General features: G+C 42.7%; 4 protein-coding genes across 4 annotated transcripts; 2 read left to right on the forward strand and 2 right to left on the reverse strand.

The window, feature by feature from the left end:
• Window positions 1-1,670: 1,670 nt before the first annotated feature.
• Bfra_010067 (uncharacterized protein) lies at window positions 1,671-2,750 on the reverse strand (the record flags this gene model as incomplete). The annotated part of the gene is made up of 2 exons (XM_037340401.1): window positions 1,671-2,528; window positions 2,625-2,750. 2 exons carry the CDS (start codon window positions 2,748-2,750, stop codon window positions 1,671-1,673), a joined length of 984 nt encoding a protein of 327 aa, XP_037188869.1.
• Window positions 2,751-5,443: 2,693 nt separating this feature from the next.
• Bfra_010068 (putative sterol desaturase family protein) lies at window positions 5,444-6,518 on the reverse strand (the record flags this gene model as incomplete). Its single annotated transcript, XM_037340402.1, has 2 exons — window positions 5,444-5,962; window positions 6,027-6,518. The coding sequence occupies 2 exons, from the start codon at window positions 6,516-6,518 to the stop codon at window positions 5,444-5,446; spliced, it is 1,011 nt and encodes a 336-aa protein (XP_037188870.1).
• Window positions 6,519-8,141: 1,623 nt separating this feature from the next.
• Bfra_010069 (putative hydrolase protein) lies at window positions 8,142-10,901 on the forward strand (the record flags this gene model as incomplete). The annotated part of the gene is made up of 2 exons (XM_037340403.1): window positions 8,142-9,900; window positions 9,952-10,901. 2 exons carry the CDS (start codon window positions 8,142-8,144, stop codon window positions 10,899-10,901), a joined length of 2,709 nt encoding a protein of 902 aa, XP_037188871.1.
• A 1,521-nt stretch (window positions 10,902-12,422) lies between these two features.
• Bfra_010070 (putative glutaredoxin domain-containing protein) lies at window positions 12,423-13,427 on the forward strand (the record flags this gene model as incomplete). The annotated part of the gene is made up of 3 exons (XM_037340404.1): window positions 12,423-12,444; window positions 12,520-13,020; window positions 13,122-13,427. The coding sequence occupies 3 exons, from the start codon at window positions 12,423-12,425 to the stop codon at window positions 13,418-13,420; spliced, it is 822 nt and encodes a 273-aa protein (XP_037188872.1). The 3' UTR covers window positions 13,421-13,427.
• Window positions 13,428-14,856: the final 1,429 nt, after the last annotated feature.

The following is a 14,856-nucleotide window of genomic DNA, read 5'->3' on the forward strand; positions in this document are numbered from 1 at the left end:
CTTCATCCCGTGTAAGTTGTCCTTCTTGAAAGTAATCTGGAAAGTAATCCACTTTTGCCCGATCACTGCGTTGCAAGATGGAGGTGGACTTCCTTAAGCCCATGTCAGCTACCAACCAACTTGTTAATACCTTTAGAACGGAACAGTCAATATGCTCTTCGAGATTACTGCTCAAGGCCGTGAACGATACTTCAATTCTCTTTAAAGCAAGAACTGACATACCTTTATTAGCATTAGAGAAATTTCACAATCAAGTTGTCCAGTAGAGTCATCTTATAAAGAGATGCCCTAGAAGATAATAAAAGGTAAATTGTGCCTGACGTTCAGAAGAACAACGCGAACAACTCAACTAACGAATAATAAAGCAATTCAATGCTCAATACTTAATCAGTGGACGTGTTTCAAAGCTGATGGGATCGGGGTGATCTGAAGGGCATTTCGTAAGATTGGATAGGGATTGTGGATTTTATATGATTATGGATCTTGTCGTAAAACCCCGATAAATCATTTTAGTAGAAAGTCGAAGAGAGGAGTAAGTAGTGCGTGAGAACGTGGAGCGAAACGGTATGGTACTGGCTAGTTATATGTACATTTCTCAGGAGGCAGTAATTAGATACGAAGAGCAGGAAGTCGATGCTAACGATAACCCAGTCTGAGAGTAAACCGTCGATGGTGAGCTCGAGATATGTAGCAATCTGGAATGAATACTCAGCAGAACTCATGAATGCATACCTAGCAGATACATGTCAACGTGAAAGTAAGATACTTCAATCCAAGCTCAAGGGATTGATACACCAATCTCTATCTATATATGTAAAAGCATTCTAGGAATCTGTTGATCAACATTATCCTATCAACATGAGATGAGTATTCTCAAACATCTCAACTCATGTCAGATCTTGATAGAATTTAGATGAGTACCCCTTCGTCAAGAGTTGCTAAATGCTTCTATGAATCACAACTTTGCCGACGAATCTCCTCGAATCAATACTTCTGATCATCTAAATTTTTGTTTGACAATGAATATTACTCTATTAAATCATGAGACAAAAGCGTATGAAGTAAAGAAGAAAGTGGAAAACTATTACGACCTTTACTCTCACTCTTAGTATTGACATCTCGTGCTGATCAGACGAGAACATTATAATCTGCAACAATTATATGAAAGTTGAATACTATCATGCGTAAACATCAGATGAGGGTTTGAACCTTTGACCTTGATATGAACAATCATTGTTGTCATCTCGACTAATGCGATGATAAGTTTCGGAGTCTTGTTATTTCCTAGACATTCACACTCATAACCTCTCAATGGACCCTCGACAGTAATATTACAGTAATTCAATCTTCCTCATTTGAAATAATCTCGTAATCCCCGTTTGGATACCTAATTCAATTCATAGTGCTTAACCCAGACAGTTTGATAACTATCTCGACAATCGTAATACCAACATTAGTCCCTGTCTGTACCAGTCTCAGTATCTGGCAACCGAAACATATTCCCAATTCATTCCGGATAATCGAGATCATAATAAAACCCCGAATCTTTCAAATACACAGACATCATCCCGATTCCGATCCCAATCCTAATCCCAATCCCAATGCCTCATATAACCATAAACCAGCCTCAACCCACTCCAAGCATAGCAAGACGAGATAAGAAACCCCCTTCAAACGGTATATCCCCTCATCCTCTTCTCCACCACCTCCTTGGCAATTTCCCAAAGTCTCTCCCCGCTCCTCGGACTCCAAGTCTTTTCAACACTATCCCTACCCTGAAAGATTCTCCAAAGCACCAGTATCATCCTCGCCTCTCCCGTCCTACCCCGCTCAAACTTCTTTAACTTTTCCACACCCTCAGCTTGTCTCTCTTTCCACCATTCGTTCAATCTGACCGTTCCCGCAAGTCCTATTCTTTTGCACTTCGTATCTGCAGAAATCTGCAGCCAAGCTACTATCGGTCCATATCTCACGAGGTTATGCTGGAAAATTATGACCGCTCTCTTCGTATCAACACTCTCATCTTTCATTTTTTCAAGAAGATTAAATCCCAAGATAGGAATGAAGATACAAAGCACTGCTAATTCCGACGTACTGAGACGGGAGAGATGATCGATTTGTCGAATTCGAGCATGCCAGTCGTTTTTGACACCTTGGGTTTTATCGAAAAGCTCGTATAATAATTTGAGCGCATCTTCTTTGAATTTCTGTCTTCGGATTTCGAGCTCGGGTAGAGGAATAGCAAGGGTAGGCGGATCGAAACCTACGCCGCCGGCCCAGTAGATAGTGGGGTGGTGGCATTGTGAAAAGGGATCGTGGACTATTTCGTGCGTAATTCGTGCGCGAGTTTGGGTTTCTAGGAGATGCGCGAAGGTGTGGTTGATGTATAGGTTGGGGGCGAGGTCCTTAGATGCTGGTTGGTTGCGGACGATGAAGTGGATGTTTTGATTTACGTGGGCGTTGGAGTAGAGATTGATGGCGGTTTTGGTCAGGCCTCGTTCGTATGTTTTGACGAGCTTCTTGAAGGACTGCAGGAAGTTAGTTGAGTTATCTTAAGTATGGTAATGAGTAGGCTCTTGTTGTACTGCTCAAAAGAGGAGATGAAGAGAGGTGATATAACTGACACGTGAAAGCTTGATTAAGATGACGACGTTCTTAGGCGCGTCATGAATGATTAGGTCTATAATTCGTAGGCATACATCTGCTGGTAACTCTACCCTCCCATTGGAGGTTAATAGGTTGGTAGCCATGAGATTACTGAACATGAGAAGTAAGAACTGAAGTAAGGTTGAGAGTTCAAAAGCTGGAGGAACAATTCCGTGGCAGGAACGCGTAATGGAAGACGTGGTAGTTGTGACTTCTGTGTAAACGACGGAGATTTGGGAGATTTATGCCACGAATCCGGGAAAGGCGGGATTGTCTGTTGTATAGGAGAACAAAGCACCCAGCTTCTTGTACTAAGAGTTAAAAAGAAAGTGATTGCGAGTATCTGCTGATCGTTAAGGGAACATGTAAAGAAGTCAAGGATTCGTATAGAGAAGTAAGCAGGAGGTACTTAGAAACAAACCTTGTCGGTCAATATTCTGGGTGCCCACATCGGAACAACAAGCCAAAATTATTACCGGGATATGTCCCCTAGAATTGAACTACTGTTACCAGACTTGGTTCACCAAAACTTATCCTGATTTCATGGAAACCTCCCTGGGAACGACGGTTTACATCTTTATGCAATATTACACAGTGTATATCTTCAAACAAAGCTAGCAAAAGAGAGAGGTTAGTATTTATACACTAAGAGATACATATAACATTTTACAAAAATCTAGTTACAACAAAGGAACAAAAACAAAGTAATGGACATGCTTACTTACTGGATCTCTGAGAGAATTTGAGCGTATACAGGAACTATATGTCTAATCAGATATAACTGATATCCAGTAAAAAGAAGTATGAGTTTTGATGAGACGTCAAATAAAGCCATTAAGCGAAAAGACCCCTCGAAGCTCTCCCATAGACCTTATTAATCAATGTATGTAATCTTGTGAGAGAATGAGAGAGTTCAATTGTACTAAGCAATCGATCCCACTATACTGAATGAGTTTAGCAGATGCCCTGGAAGAAGTACTTAGAAGCCTAGGACTTTCCATTCTAGCCAAACTTTTGAGTTTTGACATTCCACAAAGATGATGAACTTCCGACCTTCACAATGGTCTTGATCCAAACATATCTGGTACGCTCAGTTATGGTCCCCAGTATAGTGATCGGCATAAGTATGCTGAGTCAAGGAAGTAGTACTTGCTCTAAGCTCTGAGACATTGTTGAACAACTCTAAAATTGTTGAACGATTAAACTTCGATATTTTCTTACACCTGGAAGATAAAGGTGCTTGTAATTGTCTTAGGTATAACGACAGGAATCTCCTTGGAGAATAACAGATATAATTGAGGAGTAAATAGCAATATGTTTGGAGTGATAACGATTATTTATGGATGACTCCACCTGGACATCATAATATGAGCACCCCCTCCTGGCGGCGAAAGATTTTGAGGGTACCTTGTCAAGTGAAGAGATGAAGGGATAAAGGGATGATTTTTCATAAACCCAGGACCATGATTTTCTTGAAGATCTTTCTTTTCATGCATTGGCATGGTCATTGCCATATCCATGAGGGGGCTTTTGTTCCAATGCTTTTGAACTTATTTTTTGTCCTCAACTTATCAGCACCAGAAACTTCTATGTGGGATAAAGTTAAATTCAAGGAAGATCCTCTCCTTCCACAAAGGTCGAATGACAGTTTCTTCCCACATCTCCTTCCTGTTCCTATTTGACCACAAACCTTTGATCAATTGTCTGCACGGTAAGATTAAGTAACTTTTGCACTTTGCAAAAAGAGATCAGCCACTCAATAGTTTGGTAGATTGCGATCCAGACTTCTAGTAAGCAGTATCCCCACAACACATTATGTCATGACATGTCTTGTATTTAACAAACAAGAATCAAAAAAGGTGTTGGATGTCCTCACCCAGGAAAGCTCGAGCCACTTCGGAATAACAATCACCCATTCCGAATCTCGTGATTCCTTCCTCTTGCAAGTTTTTGTTGCACATCTTAATAGTTGATTTCAACTTTTATTTGTCCACCAGTGTGGTCTTTTGAAAGAAAAAAGCTGTTTGCTCAGGGTTTGTACACGAAGGTTTCGAAAAATCAACTTTTTTCAACTTTTTAAGATTTTGGTTGTTGGTCCTGAAAATTGGGAGGGAGGATGATGACGATCTGGGGATCAGGGAAAAGTTGTTAAAAAGTTGAATTTGCAAGAATTGAAGAAGGAATAGGTGCTGGGTGTGAAGATTGAGAGAAGGGAGTTGGGGACTTTTCGATCTAAAGGGATGAAAGTTAAAACTCTTCATGGGAATTTGGTTTTGGGAGATTGAGATTGTGTAGGTTCTGCTGTGATATCAAACAAAGTCTAAACTTTGCGCTCTATGAGGTTCTAGGAAGATTATCAGAACTTTGGGGATTGAGTTTGAAACATTGTTCGGCTTTTTGTGCCTTAAGTATGTCAAGAGATCAAAATTTCAACTTTTTTCCTGCCCTGGTAGGTGGGCATCCACATATAAGGCCTTGCGATAGTATTACGTTTACTCCTTGCTCGAAGTATGTTACAATGGGGGAGAAATGATGATTGGATGAAGTTGGGTGGTTGTCGAGTTGAGGGATTTGAGGGATGACGCCTGCTTGCGCCACCAAGGGCACTTCCTATTTCTAAGAGAATCTTGCTTCAGATTCGATGACGAGAATTGGTATCAAAATAGATGCATATAAAATACAAAGCAGGCTTAGCAGAACCATAGAACAAGGGTATCGTAATGTAAACTAAGTGTTTCCCAACCTCCACTGCCAACAAAATCCAACCACGACCACCCTAACATCATAAAAGGAAGACCTAAGCTCTCCTAGAACTTCTTCTCCTTCCATTTAATGATTTCACACTCTCCTTCCCACTAGCAATAGCCTTCCTACTTCGGCTCTTGACCTGATGTTTTTCGGCTTCATTCGCAACATCTTCCTCCAATCCGGACCCGAGACTAGTTCCATGGATCCAATCCAATAAACCCCATGGTCCAAAATTTCCTTTTCCTCGACTTTCACTGTGGAGATCCTGACGACGTGCAATTCCGCCGAGTATGATCCCAGGGACACTGCTATAACCGGACGATGCGAGTGTTTCTTCCATAGTAACAACAGAGAGGGCGAGAAGATATGTTAGAAGATGAACCCGGAAAATTACCGCTGGGAGATAGATGGGGATGAAGCGGAACAGTATGTAGGAGACTGGGTGATCGTAGTGGGCGACAAATGCATATGGAGAAGTGACGGAGTGGTAATAGCTCTTGTGACCTCGGCTAAGGAAATTTGAAGAGCGGGCGTGAAGGACGAAGCGATGGGTATAGTATTGTATGAACTGATAGACAGTACAAATTAGCTACAGCTGTACGTCTTGGCAGATACTTGGGAGAATCACTAACCTCACGAAAAAGAAGACATTTCAAAGCATCCTTGGCGATAGACCATGGCATGGGTAACGTAGTAGTGACTCTTAGCGCGCTCTTATAGTGTAAGATCTCCGTAAGAACCATTTCAAATCCCGCTTGAATGCCGACTCCCATAAGGATATTGAACAAACTGATCCCCACTACCCGGTACCATTCTGGAGCCTTTGCTCTAGACACTTTTGTCCCCCCCGTTCGAGTAGGTAAAGCTTGTTTTCCTTGCCGTTTAACTCCCACCGATAAGCTTGGTATGATAGAATCAAATATGAGGAATACAAATGAAGGCACTATGAAGAACAGTAGTCTTATTCCTAGAGTTCCCACTACCTCAACTCTTAAAGCCGAATGTGATAGTACAAGAGTCGACCATGTCATATAAAAGAATAAGAAGTTGAGGGATGTAGAGTATGTTGAAACCGATGGCATGAGAAACCATCCCACCACCGGGAGCGATAGAAGGGCATCCATAGTATAGTCTATCTTGCAAACCGTTCTTCAAATGATGTATGTCTCGGAATAGTGAAGAAGTGCACACAAGATCAGAGTGTACTGTGTCTTAGATATACTTTACAGATAGTGGGGAGAGAAAAGACGATTCACTTGGTACGATATGCCAACGAACGGCCCGCTCCATACCTAGTTTATGTCGACAAAAGATTCGGCCCCTCGTGGTGACGATGTCATAATTCTGACGTTTCTTGATTTGTGCCCACTTTTTTCATTCATGTGGAGGATTGCTGGACTAATGCTAGCTTTTCGCTACTGCATCAGGGGTTCAAATTAGTTTACCCGCCGCTTGAATTTAATAATTTGGACGAGCAACGAAATTGTCCAAGACCTTCTTCAGCTCGGGCTTTGGATATTTCTTGACATTCCTTTTGTTGATAAGCAGTACGGGAAAGAAGGAAAAAGAAACTCAAGATCCACTGCTCTAATTGTAGAAATTTTAAAGAAGCGGATACCGATGAAAAGAAAGATGCTTTTCGGGATTTATTGGGTACGAGCTACCACAATTCATATAAGGCATAATTACCCGGACCGACAGAACCATGGATGATGGATATTGATACCTGGATAGAGATTCCCCTTCCTTTTCTCTCCCTTTTCACCATTCTCCTCACATCAGCTCCCTTCCTACTGTACCTGTATATATATCTTCTCGAAGTGTTCTCGGTGTTCTACAAGGTTCCTTTTCCAAATTGATATCGCTTCCCTTTCCCGGCCGCCTTGTCGAGATTAATTTGGCGACCCAGAAAAAAAAGGGACAAACCAAACGCATCCCACGAAGCCCACCCATAATCATCACATCTTTCCACGAGTGCATTCGGGGAAAGACATCCATGTTCTGCATTGCATTTTGCAGGTAGAATTTGCAGCCTCAACCTATCATTGCCAATTGAAATTCCCATCAGGACGTTCCCCCGCGCATAGTCAACTTTTTTGGAAAAAGACGATAAGCATTGAATGCCCCTGAACCTAAACTATGGGGCTTTCGACAATTCACTAATAAAATCGGTCGACTCGAGTCCTTTGTTGGAAGAAGTTTCGATTGATTGATTGATCGATTGAAGCCGAGGGGCTTTTTAATTTCTGTTAAAAGCTTTTGGAATCAGCAACGGCAACGGCAATAGCAACAGCAACAGCAAGTTCAAATGGATCTCGTATGTCTCATAGTATAACTTCAAAGGAGTTCGCACATTGACTGCTTTGATCCTTTTGATACATGCTTTGATGTGGTAACCTTTGCTGAAAGATTTCTTGCGTATTAATTGACCAAAGTTTCTCAACGTCTTCGTCCAGATAGATCAACATTCATTCTTCTACTTTCATTCACTCTACATTCTCGGACCATCTACTTAATTTTGCTAGCAATCAGCCACTGCGAACAGAGTCTCACCCAATTTTTGCACCAACCCAAATCTTCCCTCGCATTTAAACAAAATTGGGATCTTTGAAACATTCTTTCAATTGTTTGTGGTTTTGAAGGTGGTGTATGGTGTCAATGCTTGTATCAAAATCACTCTAAATCATCCTAAACCTACCGATCATCTATAGTAGGCGCGAGTACGTCCGATCCTTACACAGAGCGCCATGGAGACTCCCCCACCAATACCATATCGTTCACGACAACATTCCCGTCGAAAATCTCTATCAGGTCCTTCGGCGCATTCCTCAAATCGCATATCTGTACAACCTGCATCGCCAGAGGTTATATCTTCCTTAATTACTTCTCTCTCCATCATATCCTCTCCCGCGAATGATCTTTTCGAGAATCACTCGAATTCGGTCTCACCATCTGCGTCGACGATCTCCTTCTCCCATCCAGATTTACGACCATCATATACTAGGACAAGTTCGGGAGGAAGTTTTGGTATCGATTACGGAGCATTCAGGCAACCTTCATTGCGCGAACTTATTGAGGAAGAATCGCTCGATGAATTGGCTGCCAGCCCTCCTGTTATTAAAACTTCGAAACCTCCATCAGGATTCTCTCCGTTAACCGCACCAAAATCACCAGCGACAGATTCTAGATCCAACTCCCTTAAAAACTTTCTGCGCCGACCGGGTTCGAAAGGTTCACAAGGATCAAAAGAAAAAGATGATTCGAGCACCATCGGGAGTTTATCAATAGAGCCGGGTTACGCTCCGATACAGAAATTGGAAAGGAAAAGGTCAACGGATAGTTGGGATAAGAAACAGGGTAGAAATAATAAAGGATTGATGTATATGAGTTCAAAAGAAAGACTCAGAGAAAACGCATCGGAAAAGACACGAAATTTCAAAGGCCTTGGGCTTGATCGCCTGGCCATGCCTAGTTTTGATCAACCAACTTTTATGGCTGAAACTCCCATTACTGAGGAACCTCCCTTATTAGGCAAGCACACCATTCTCACCCTCGACACTACAAAAACACCCCCAATTCCTCGCCGTTGGTCTCCATCGCTGGCGAATAGTCCCGGCGGAATTGGATCAGGTAGATTTATACCTGCACGAGATTCATCTCTCCGAAAACCGGCGGCCCAAACAAAGAAGCGCGATTCAAAATTAGCAAGTAGACAAAGTGATATGGATCGTGAAAGGGAGAAGGATATCATTAACGAGCATGATGAAGCTCAGAGCAGGGCAAGCTCTGAATCTGGGGAATCCACAAATCTGAAGGCGCCTATTGAGGAGTTCCATCCCCCTTCATCCATATCTACAACGCCAGCCAGCAAACAACATGAGGATTTTGCACAGAACAATGAGCATCCGATCGTTGAGGATGATCTTGATTGTGCTCCTGCACCTGTTATTACTCAACGAAGATCACAAACCAATCCAAGTCCTACCAAAAACAAGAGATCATCTAGTCAGAAAAGACAATCTGGTGGGATGTCACCTGAACCGCCAGAGCTAAAGGTAAAACGAAGTAGTTCACGACTCAAGCGATTATCCGGACCGCTAAGTCCTGCCAATTCGGACTATGATACCTCTAAAAAGAACCCTTCTAGACCTAGCTCTAGAGTTGTTTCTCCAGAACAACCGAGACCTGCTTCTGTGTTTGTTGATCCTCGTCCTAGCAGTGCAGATTCTATCGATGATGCCGTTACAACTTATCTTGCATCTCCACGCCTGTCACAAAAAATTAGACACCCTACAAGCGGTCGAACTATTTCATTCTCAGAAGTAGGCGATCCTGAGGGCTCAGCAGTGTTCTGTTGCGTTGGGATGGGTCTGACAAGATATATCACCGCCTTTTACGATGAGCTTGCCCTAGCGCTGAAGTTACGACTGATCACACCGGATAGACCAGGAGTTGGACAAAGTGAGCCATATACTGATGGCACAGCGACTCCACTGAGCTGGCCTGGTAAGTTTGCTTAGGAATTTTGTCGTCTTTCTTGAAGCTAACATGATATAGATGATGTATACGCGATTTGTCAAGCTTTGAGGATAACAAAATTCTCCATACTTGCACATTCAGCAGGTGCAATATACGCTCTCGCAACAGCATTGCGTATGCCACAGCATATTCGCGGCCGCATTCATCTTCTTGCCCCTTGGATCCCCCCTTCACAGTTGACAACATTTGGTACACAGACAGTATCGCCACCAGCGAACTCTATACCTACATCTCAGCGGATACTTCGCGCGCTTCCGACCACAATTCTCAAGGTTGCAAATTCTAGTTTCATGAGTGCCACCAGTAGCTCAGTTACAAGCAGTCTTCCAAAACAAAAGAGAACTAAGCGCAAGTCAGCATCCACCACTCGAGATACTCCGACACCGAGTGGTAGGACCAACGTACTCACCCCAGGTCTGGATAAGGAGAATCAAAAGTTTGATCCTTCGAGAAGACCAGAATCTACTGTACCGGAATCAATGGAGCAAGCAGCATCAGATCCGAATGATCCGAATCATGATGCCGCAATATTAGCAGTGGCTGCGAGTACATTAGCCGACAAAGAAAGACAAATGACCTATGATACACGTTTAACGCATGCTATATGGGATCTAGCAACTGTCGGCGCAAATCCCGCTGTGGATTTACTAGTATGTCTGGAGAGAAGGCATACTATTGGGTTTCGTTATGTAGATATCACACGTTCAACAGTCATTCACCATGGAAGTAAAGATACGAGAGTCCCTGTTGAAAATGTTCGATGGTTGGGCAAAACAATGAAGAGATGTGAAGTAAGAGTCTTAGAAGGAGAAGGACATGGATTAATGGCCTCGGCTACTGTAATGGGTGGTGTCCTCATGGAAATCGCACGAGAATGGGAGGATTGGATTGAGGTCACGGGGACTATGAAAGGTGATGGAGGGAAAAGAACTCTGAGAGAAAGAGCGAGTGTGGGTGCTTTTAGATGAGGGATTATTGGGTGGTATGTATGCTTCTGGAGTGGCATATTATGATTGATTAAGGGGATATACCCAGCGGGGATAAAAGTTGGATGGCGCTAGATGACTGATACATACAGGTATACTTTCCTTTGTCAAAGCTATTCGTGGAACGAGGTGGTCAACGGGAGTGATTTTTCTTTTGTTACGACTTGTACGATTACCATACATACCTATCTATGTAATATGCCCTTTAAATAATTAGCTTAATCCATAATAAGAATATAATAGATGACACACTTCAAGGATATGGATTGCAAAAACTTCTGGGAACGCAGAAATGAAAATGCATTAATTTGACATTGCCGATGCCTGTCAAAGAATGTATCGGATCTCAAGATGGGCTCAAGACGGGGTTCAGATCTTCTAGAAGCTTGACGGCAGTGGATCTTGGTGATCAGTGGGGTTCCCCTTCATATTTTCAAATACTTGTGAAACGAGATGATCTCAATGGTTTTGTTCTATATTCTGTTCCATACACCAAAAAGGCTTCCTGTCAATCATGCTGGTCTCGTTAACTCGAAACCGTGCTTCCATGTTTGCCGATGACATTTAAGAGCTAAATGCGAATTAAGGCCCGCTAGATCTTCATTAGCCAGGGGTGCATGACCCTTCGTACCTTTGTACCCGACCAGGTAGGTATCAGAGGAAAAGCGGCGGGGGATAGAACTTCTTTCAGAATGGATAAAAACGGTTTATTGAATATCAACTCGGATGGAATGGAGATTGGATTTTGATTCGTAATTTTGAATGCCACGAATTATGGGTATCTGCAGAGAACCTAAGAGGCAGAAGGATGAGTCTAGTGTGTGTAAAGAGGGGTGAGATATGAGCATCGTGTGACCTTTGGTTCTTTCTACCATAACCATGACTGTCGTTGACTTATATCTTTCTTACGAGTCTGAGAGATTTAAACGTGGGTGAGAAGTTACATCCAATTGTGAAGTTTGATACATGATAAGGTTTAAGGAGAGATCGCAATCTATCCAGGGAGCACCAACCAACTAGTGGAGCGAAGCTTGAAACGGGAAATATTGGATCTTCGACAATCCATCTATCTACTAGCTGGGTACAAGTGGTACACCAAAACGATAATAATTACCTACGACGCGAGCAGATAATTATTAAGTCACAATTTATTTGTGGAAACAAAGGACGAAACGATACGTGGTGTGAAGGATTCGGATTATCGGCATAGTATCTATTGGGATTGAATTGCGATTGGCATTGGCATTGGCATTGGGGTTGACAGGTGGTTTCTTAAGACGATTTATTGCAGACCTGAGCGGTTTGAAATCCATACGAAACAATCACCTCGTACGCCATTGCGAAAACTTGCAGATTCTGCAGTGTTGATTAGAGAAGGAGAAAAGGGTCAACGAGAAAAGGGATAGAGAGCAAGCAAGCAAGTTCGCAAAAACTCGCAAGCCTCAACGTACCTACCTATCGCGCAAATTACAATAAACGTACAGCATAGCATTCGCAGTAGAAATGGGAAAGTACTACGCAGCTAGTGAGTTTCTCTCTTCGTCTCTCAATTCCATACGAGTAATTACCAACAACTAACCACTCCTACCCATCCCAATAGATCCTCCTTACTACAAGGAAAAGCCCACCAAAATGGCTTCCATGCGACGGGTGAAAGTCTTCGGCCTTTTCGTCTTCATAGCCGTCGTATCCCTCCTCTTCTATACTTCCTCTCTCCGTCAACAGCGCAATCTCGTCAAATCCGACTCCGGAGATTTCTACAGCAAGACCATGAATGGATTGGGAAAGCAAGAGGTGGCAGCTGCAGGAAGCCGAAACGACGAAGATGAGAAAGTAGCAAAAGAAATGCAACAGAGATTAAAAGATGCGGCGGATAAAGCAAAAGATAATGCGAATGCCAAGGCGTTTAAACCTGATCCACCGTCGCAGGTTGTGGGAAAGGGAAATGCGGCAGAGGGACAAGGTGGGGAGAGGAGTGTTGCGGGACGGAAGAAAATGAGTGATAAGGCGCAAGAAGTTGTTAAAGAGGGAGAGAAGGAGGTGGAGGAAGAAGATATGGAGGTCACGACGGAATTGAATACTATTTTGAAGAAATCGCCGAGTTAGTTTCCCTTTTTCTTTTCTAATCATTTGCATTTCTATTATGTTCTACAAGGTCTGTTCTTCACATTAGAGAACACAATTAACTAACTACTCGAATAGTTATCATTTTCTCCAAATCTTACTGCCCGCATTCCAAGCGCGCAAAGGATATCCTCCTCGAAAAATACACAATCGATCCGCTCCCATATGTGGTGGAATTAGATAAACATCCCTTGGGAGGAAAATTACAAGGGAGATTGAATCAGCTTACAGGAAGGAGAACAGTCCCCAATGTGTTGATTAATGGGGTCAGTATCGGAGGTGGTGATGATGTGGCGGAATTGGACGAGAGGGGAACGTTAGGAGAGAAGGTGAAGGATTTGGGTGCGAAGAAAATTCTGAGCGTCAAGGCTAATTAAAGGGGGGAGAGGAGGGGGAAAACGGGAATGAGAAGCTAGAATCGGACAGACGATAAGGTCATTACTACGCAGGTATCTTGTGTAGGCAGACAACAAGGGTCAGGACACAGAATAATCCTTTAATAGCGTTTAGTTTCGTTGTGTTGGGAATTGAATCAAACTTTGTATTATCATGTCTTCGTTCGGATGGTTTGGCAGGCGCATTATCTCGTTATTTTCTTCCTGCGTATATTTTATATATATAAAGAAATGGATATGATTCTCGACTGAGAAGTTAATTCCATTATATTCAGGTTAGTGAACTGGAATTCTGGATGTCTGGAGTAAGGTGAGAATGGATTTTGAGACGTTTTTCTTGGGCTTTCTTGAAATAACGATGGTGACGGTGACGACGGTACTGCTCGTAATTGGAACTTTGGGTTCGTATTCTGGGTGGAATGCCACCGAAGCCGAGAGGAAGGGATTCAGGAAGGTTGGGGAGTTTGGATACTAGGGGATGGGGTTGTAGGTTATAGGGGATTGAAAGAAGGTAGGTAGGTGATGTTCTAGATTGGGCGGTTAGGCGGGAAACCATGGGAATAGGGAACTAGGGAGGGTGCGAAGGAGGGATTGGAAGAGGTATCTGGAGTGTGAGTTTGGGGAGCTAAGAATTGGAGGGTAGGAGGGGTGTTAGATGATATCAGCCCTCGGGTCATGATAGGGAAGACGAGGGCGAGAGCGAGGGGGGAGGAATAAGAAAAATTGTTTGTGTATTTGAAAGACGCGCCATGCTAGAAAATCATCATGCCAAGGGTTTTGCGGAAGGCTGTTATGTGCCGTTATGGTTTCTACTGCATTAGAGTGCATATTTATACAATAATTCATAATTCTAGGTATATATTATGTTAGGATTATATTTTGAGACCATTCAACACTAAGGAGAAGGGTCTGAATGGAGGGGGAAGCGTCCCGCCCCCTCCTCCTAGTAGAAGAAACTAATGTCCAAAGCTGAAGAAAAGAAAAAGAAAAGAACAAATTTTTAAGACAATCTCTAAAACATATGCAACGCATACCAATATATATGTATCGTTGATGAAATTGGGCTGAATGAATTGAGGGGTAGATAGGTTACTGGAGGTCGATAGGTATATGTGTTGACTAATTGTTCGCTTGGCTGACTTAGGTAGATCTTCTAACCTTATACTCATCAATGTCTTGATTCAGATTTGACATGACAGCCACATGATCTAGATTTAACGCTTAGGAATTGAGGATTGAAAATCAGATAAATGGAATCGAAACCGTGAAGCTTCGTTAATCATCATCATCAATCATCGATTTCGCAATCCCGTGCGGAGTCCGAAGAATTATCATACGTACCTACTAGGTAGTGATGCATTCAGTCATTGTGCTCAGACGTTGGCTAGCGCCAATCAAGAGTTTTGCACGGGAAAAAA

The sequence above is a fragment of the Botrytis fragariae genome (assembly GCF_013461495.1).
Source record: "Botrytis fragariae strain BVB16 chromosome Unknown tig00000186, whole genome shotgun sequence".
NCBI lineage: Eukaryota > Fungi > Ascomycota > Leotiomycetes > Helotiales > Sclerotiniaceae > Botrytis > Botrytis fragariae.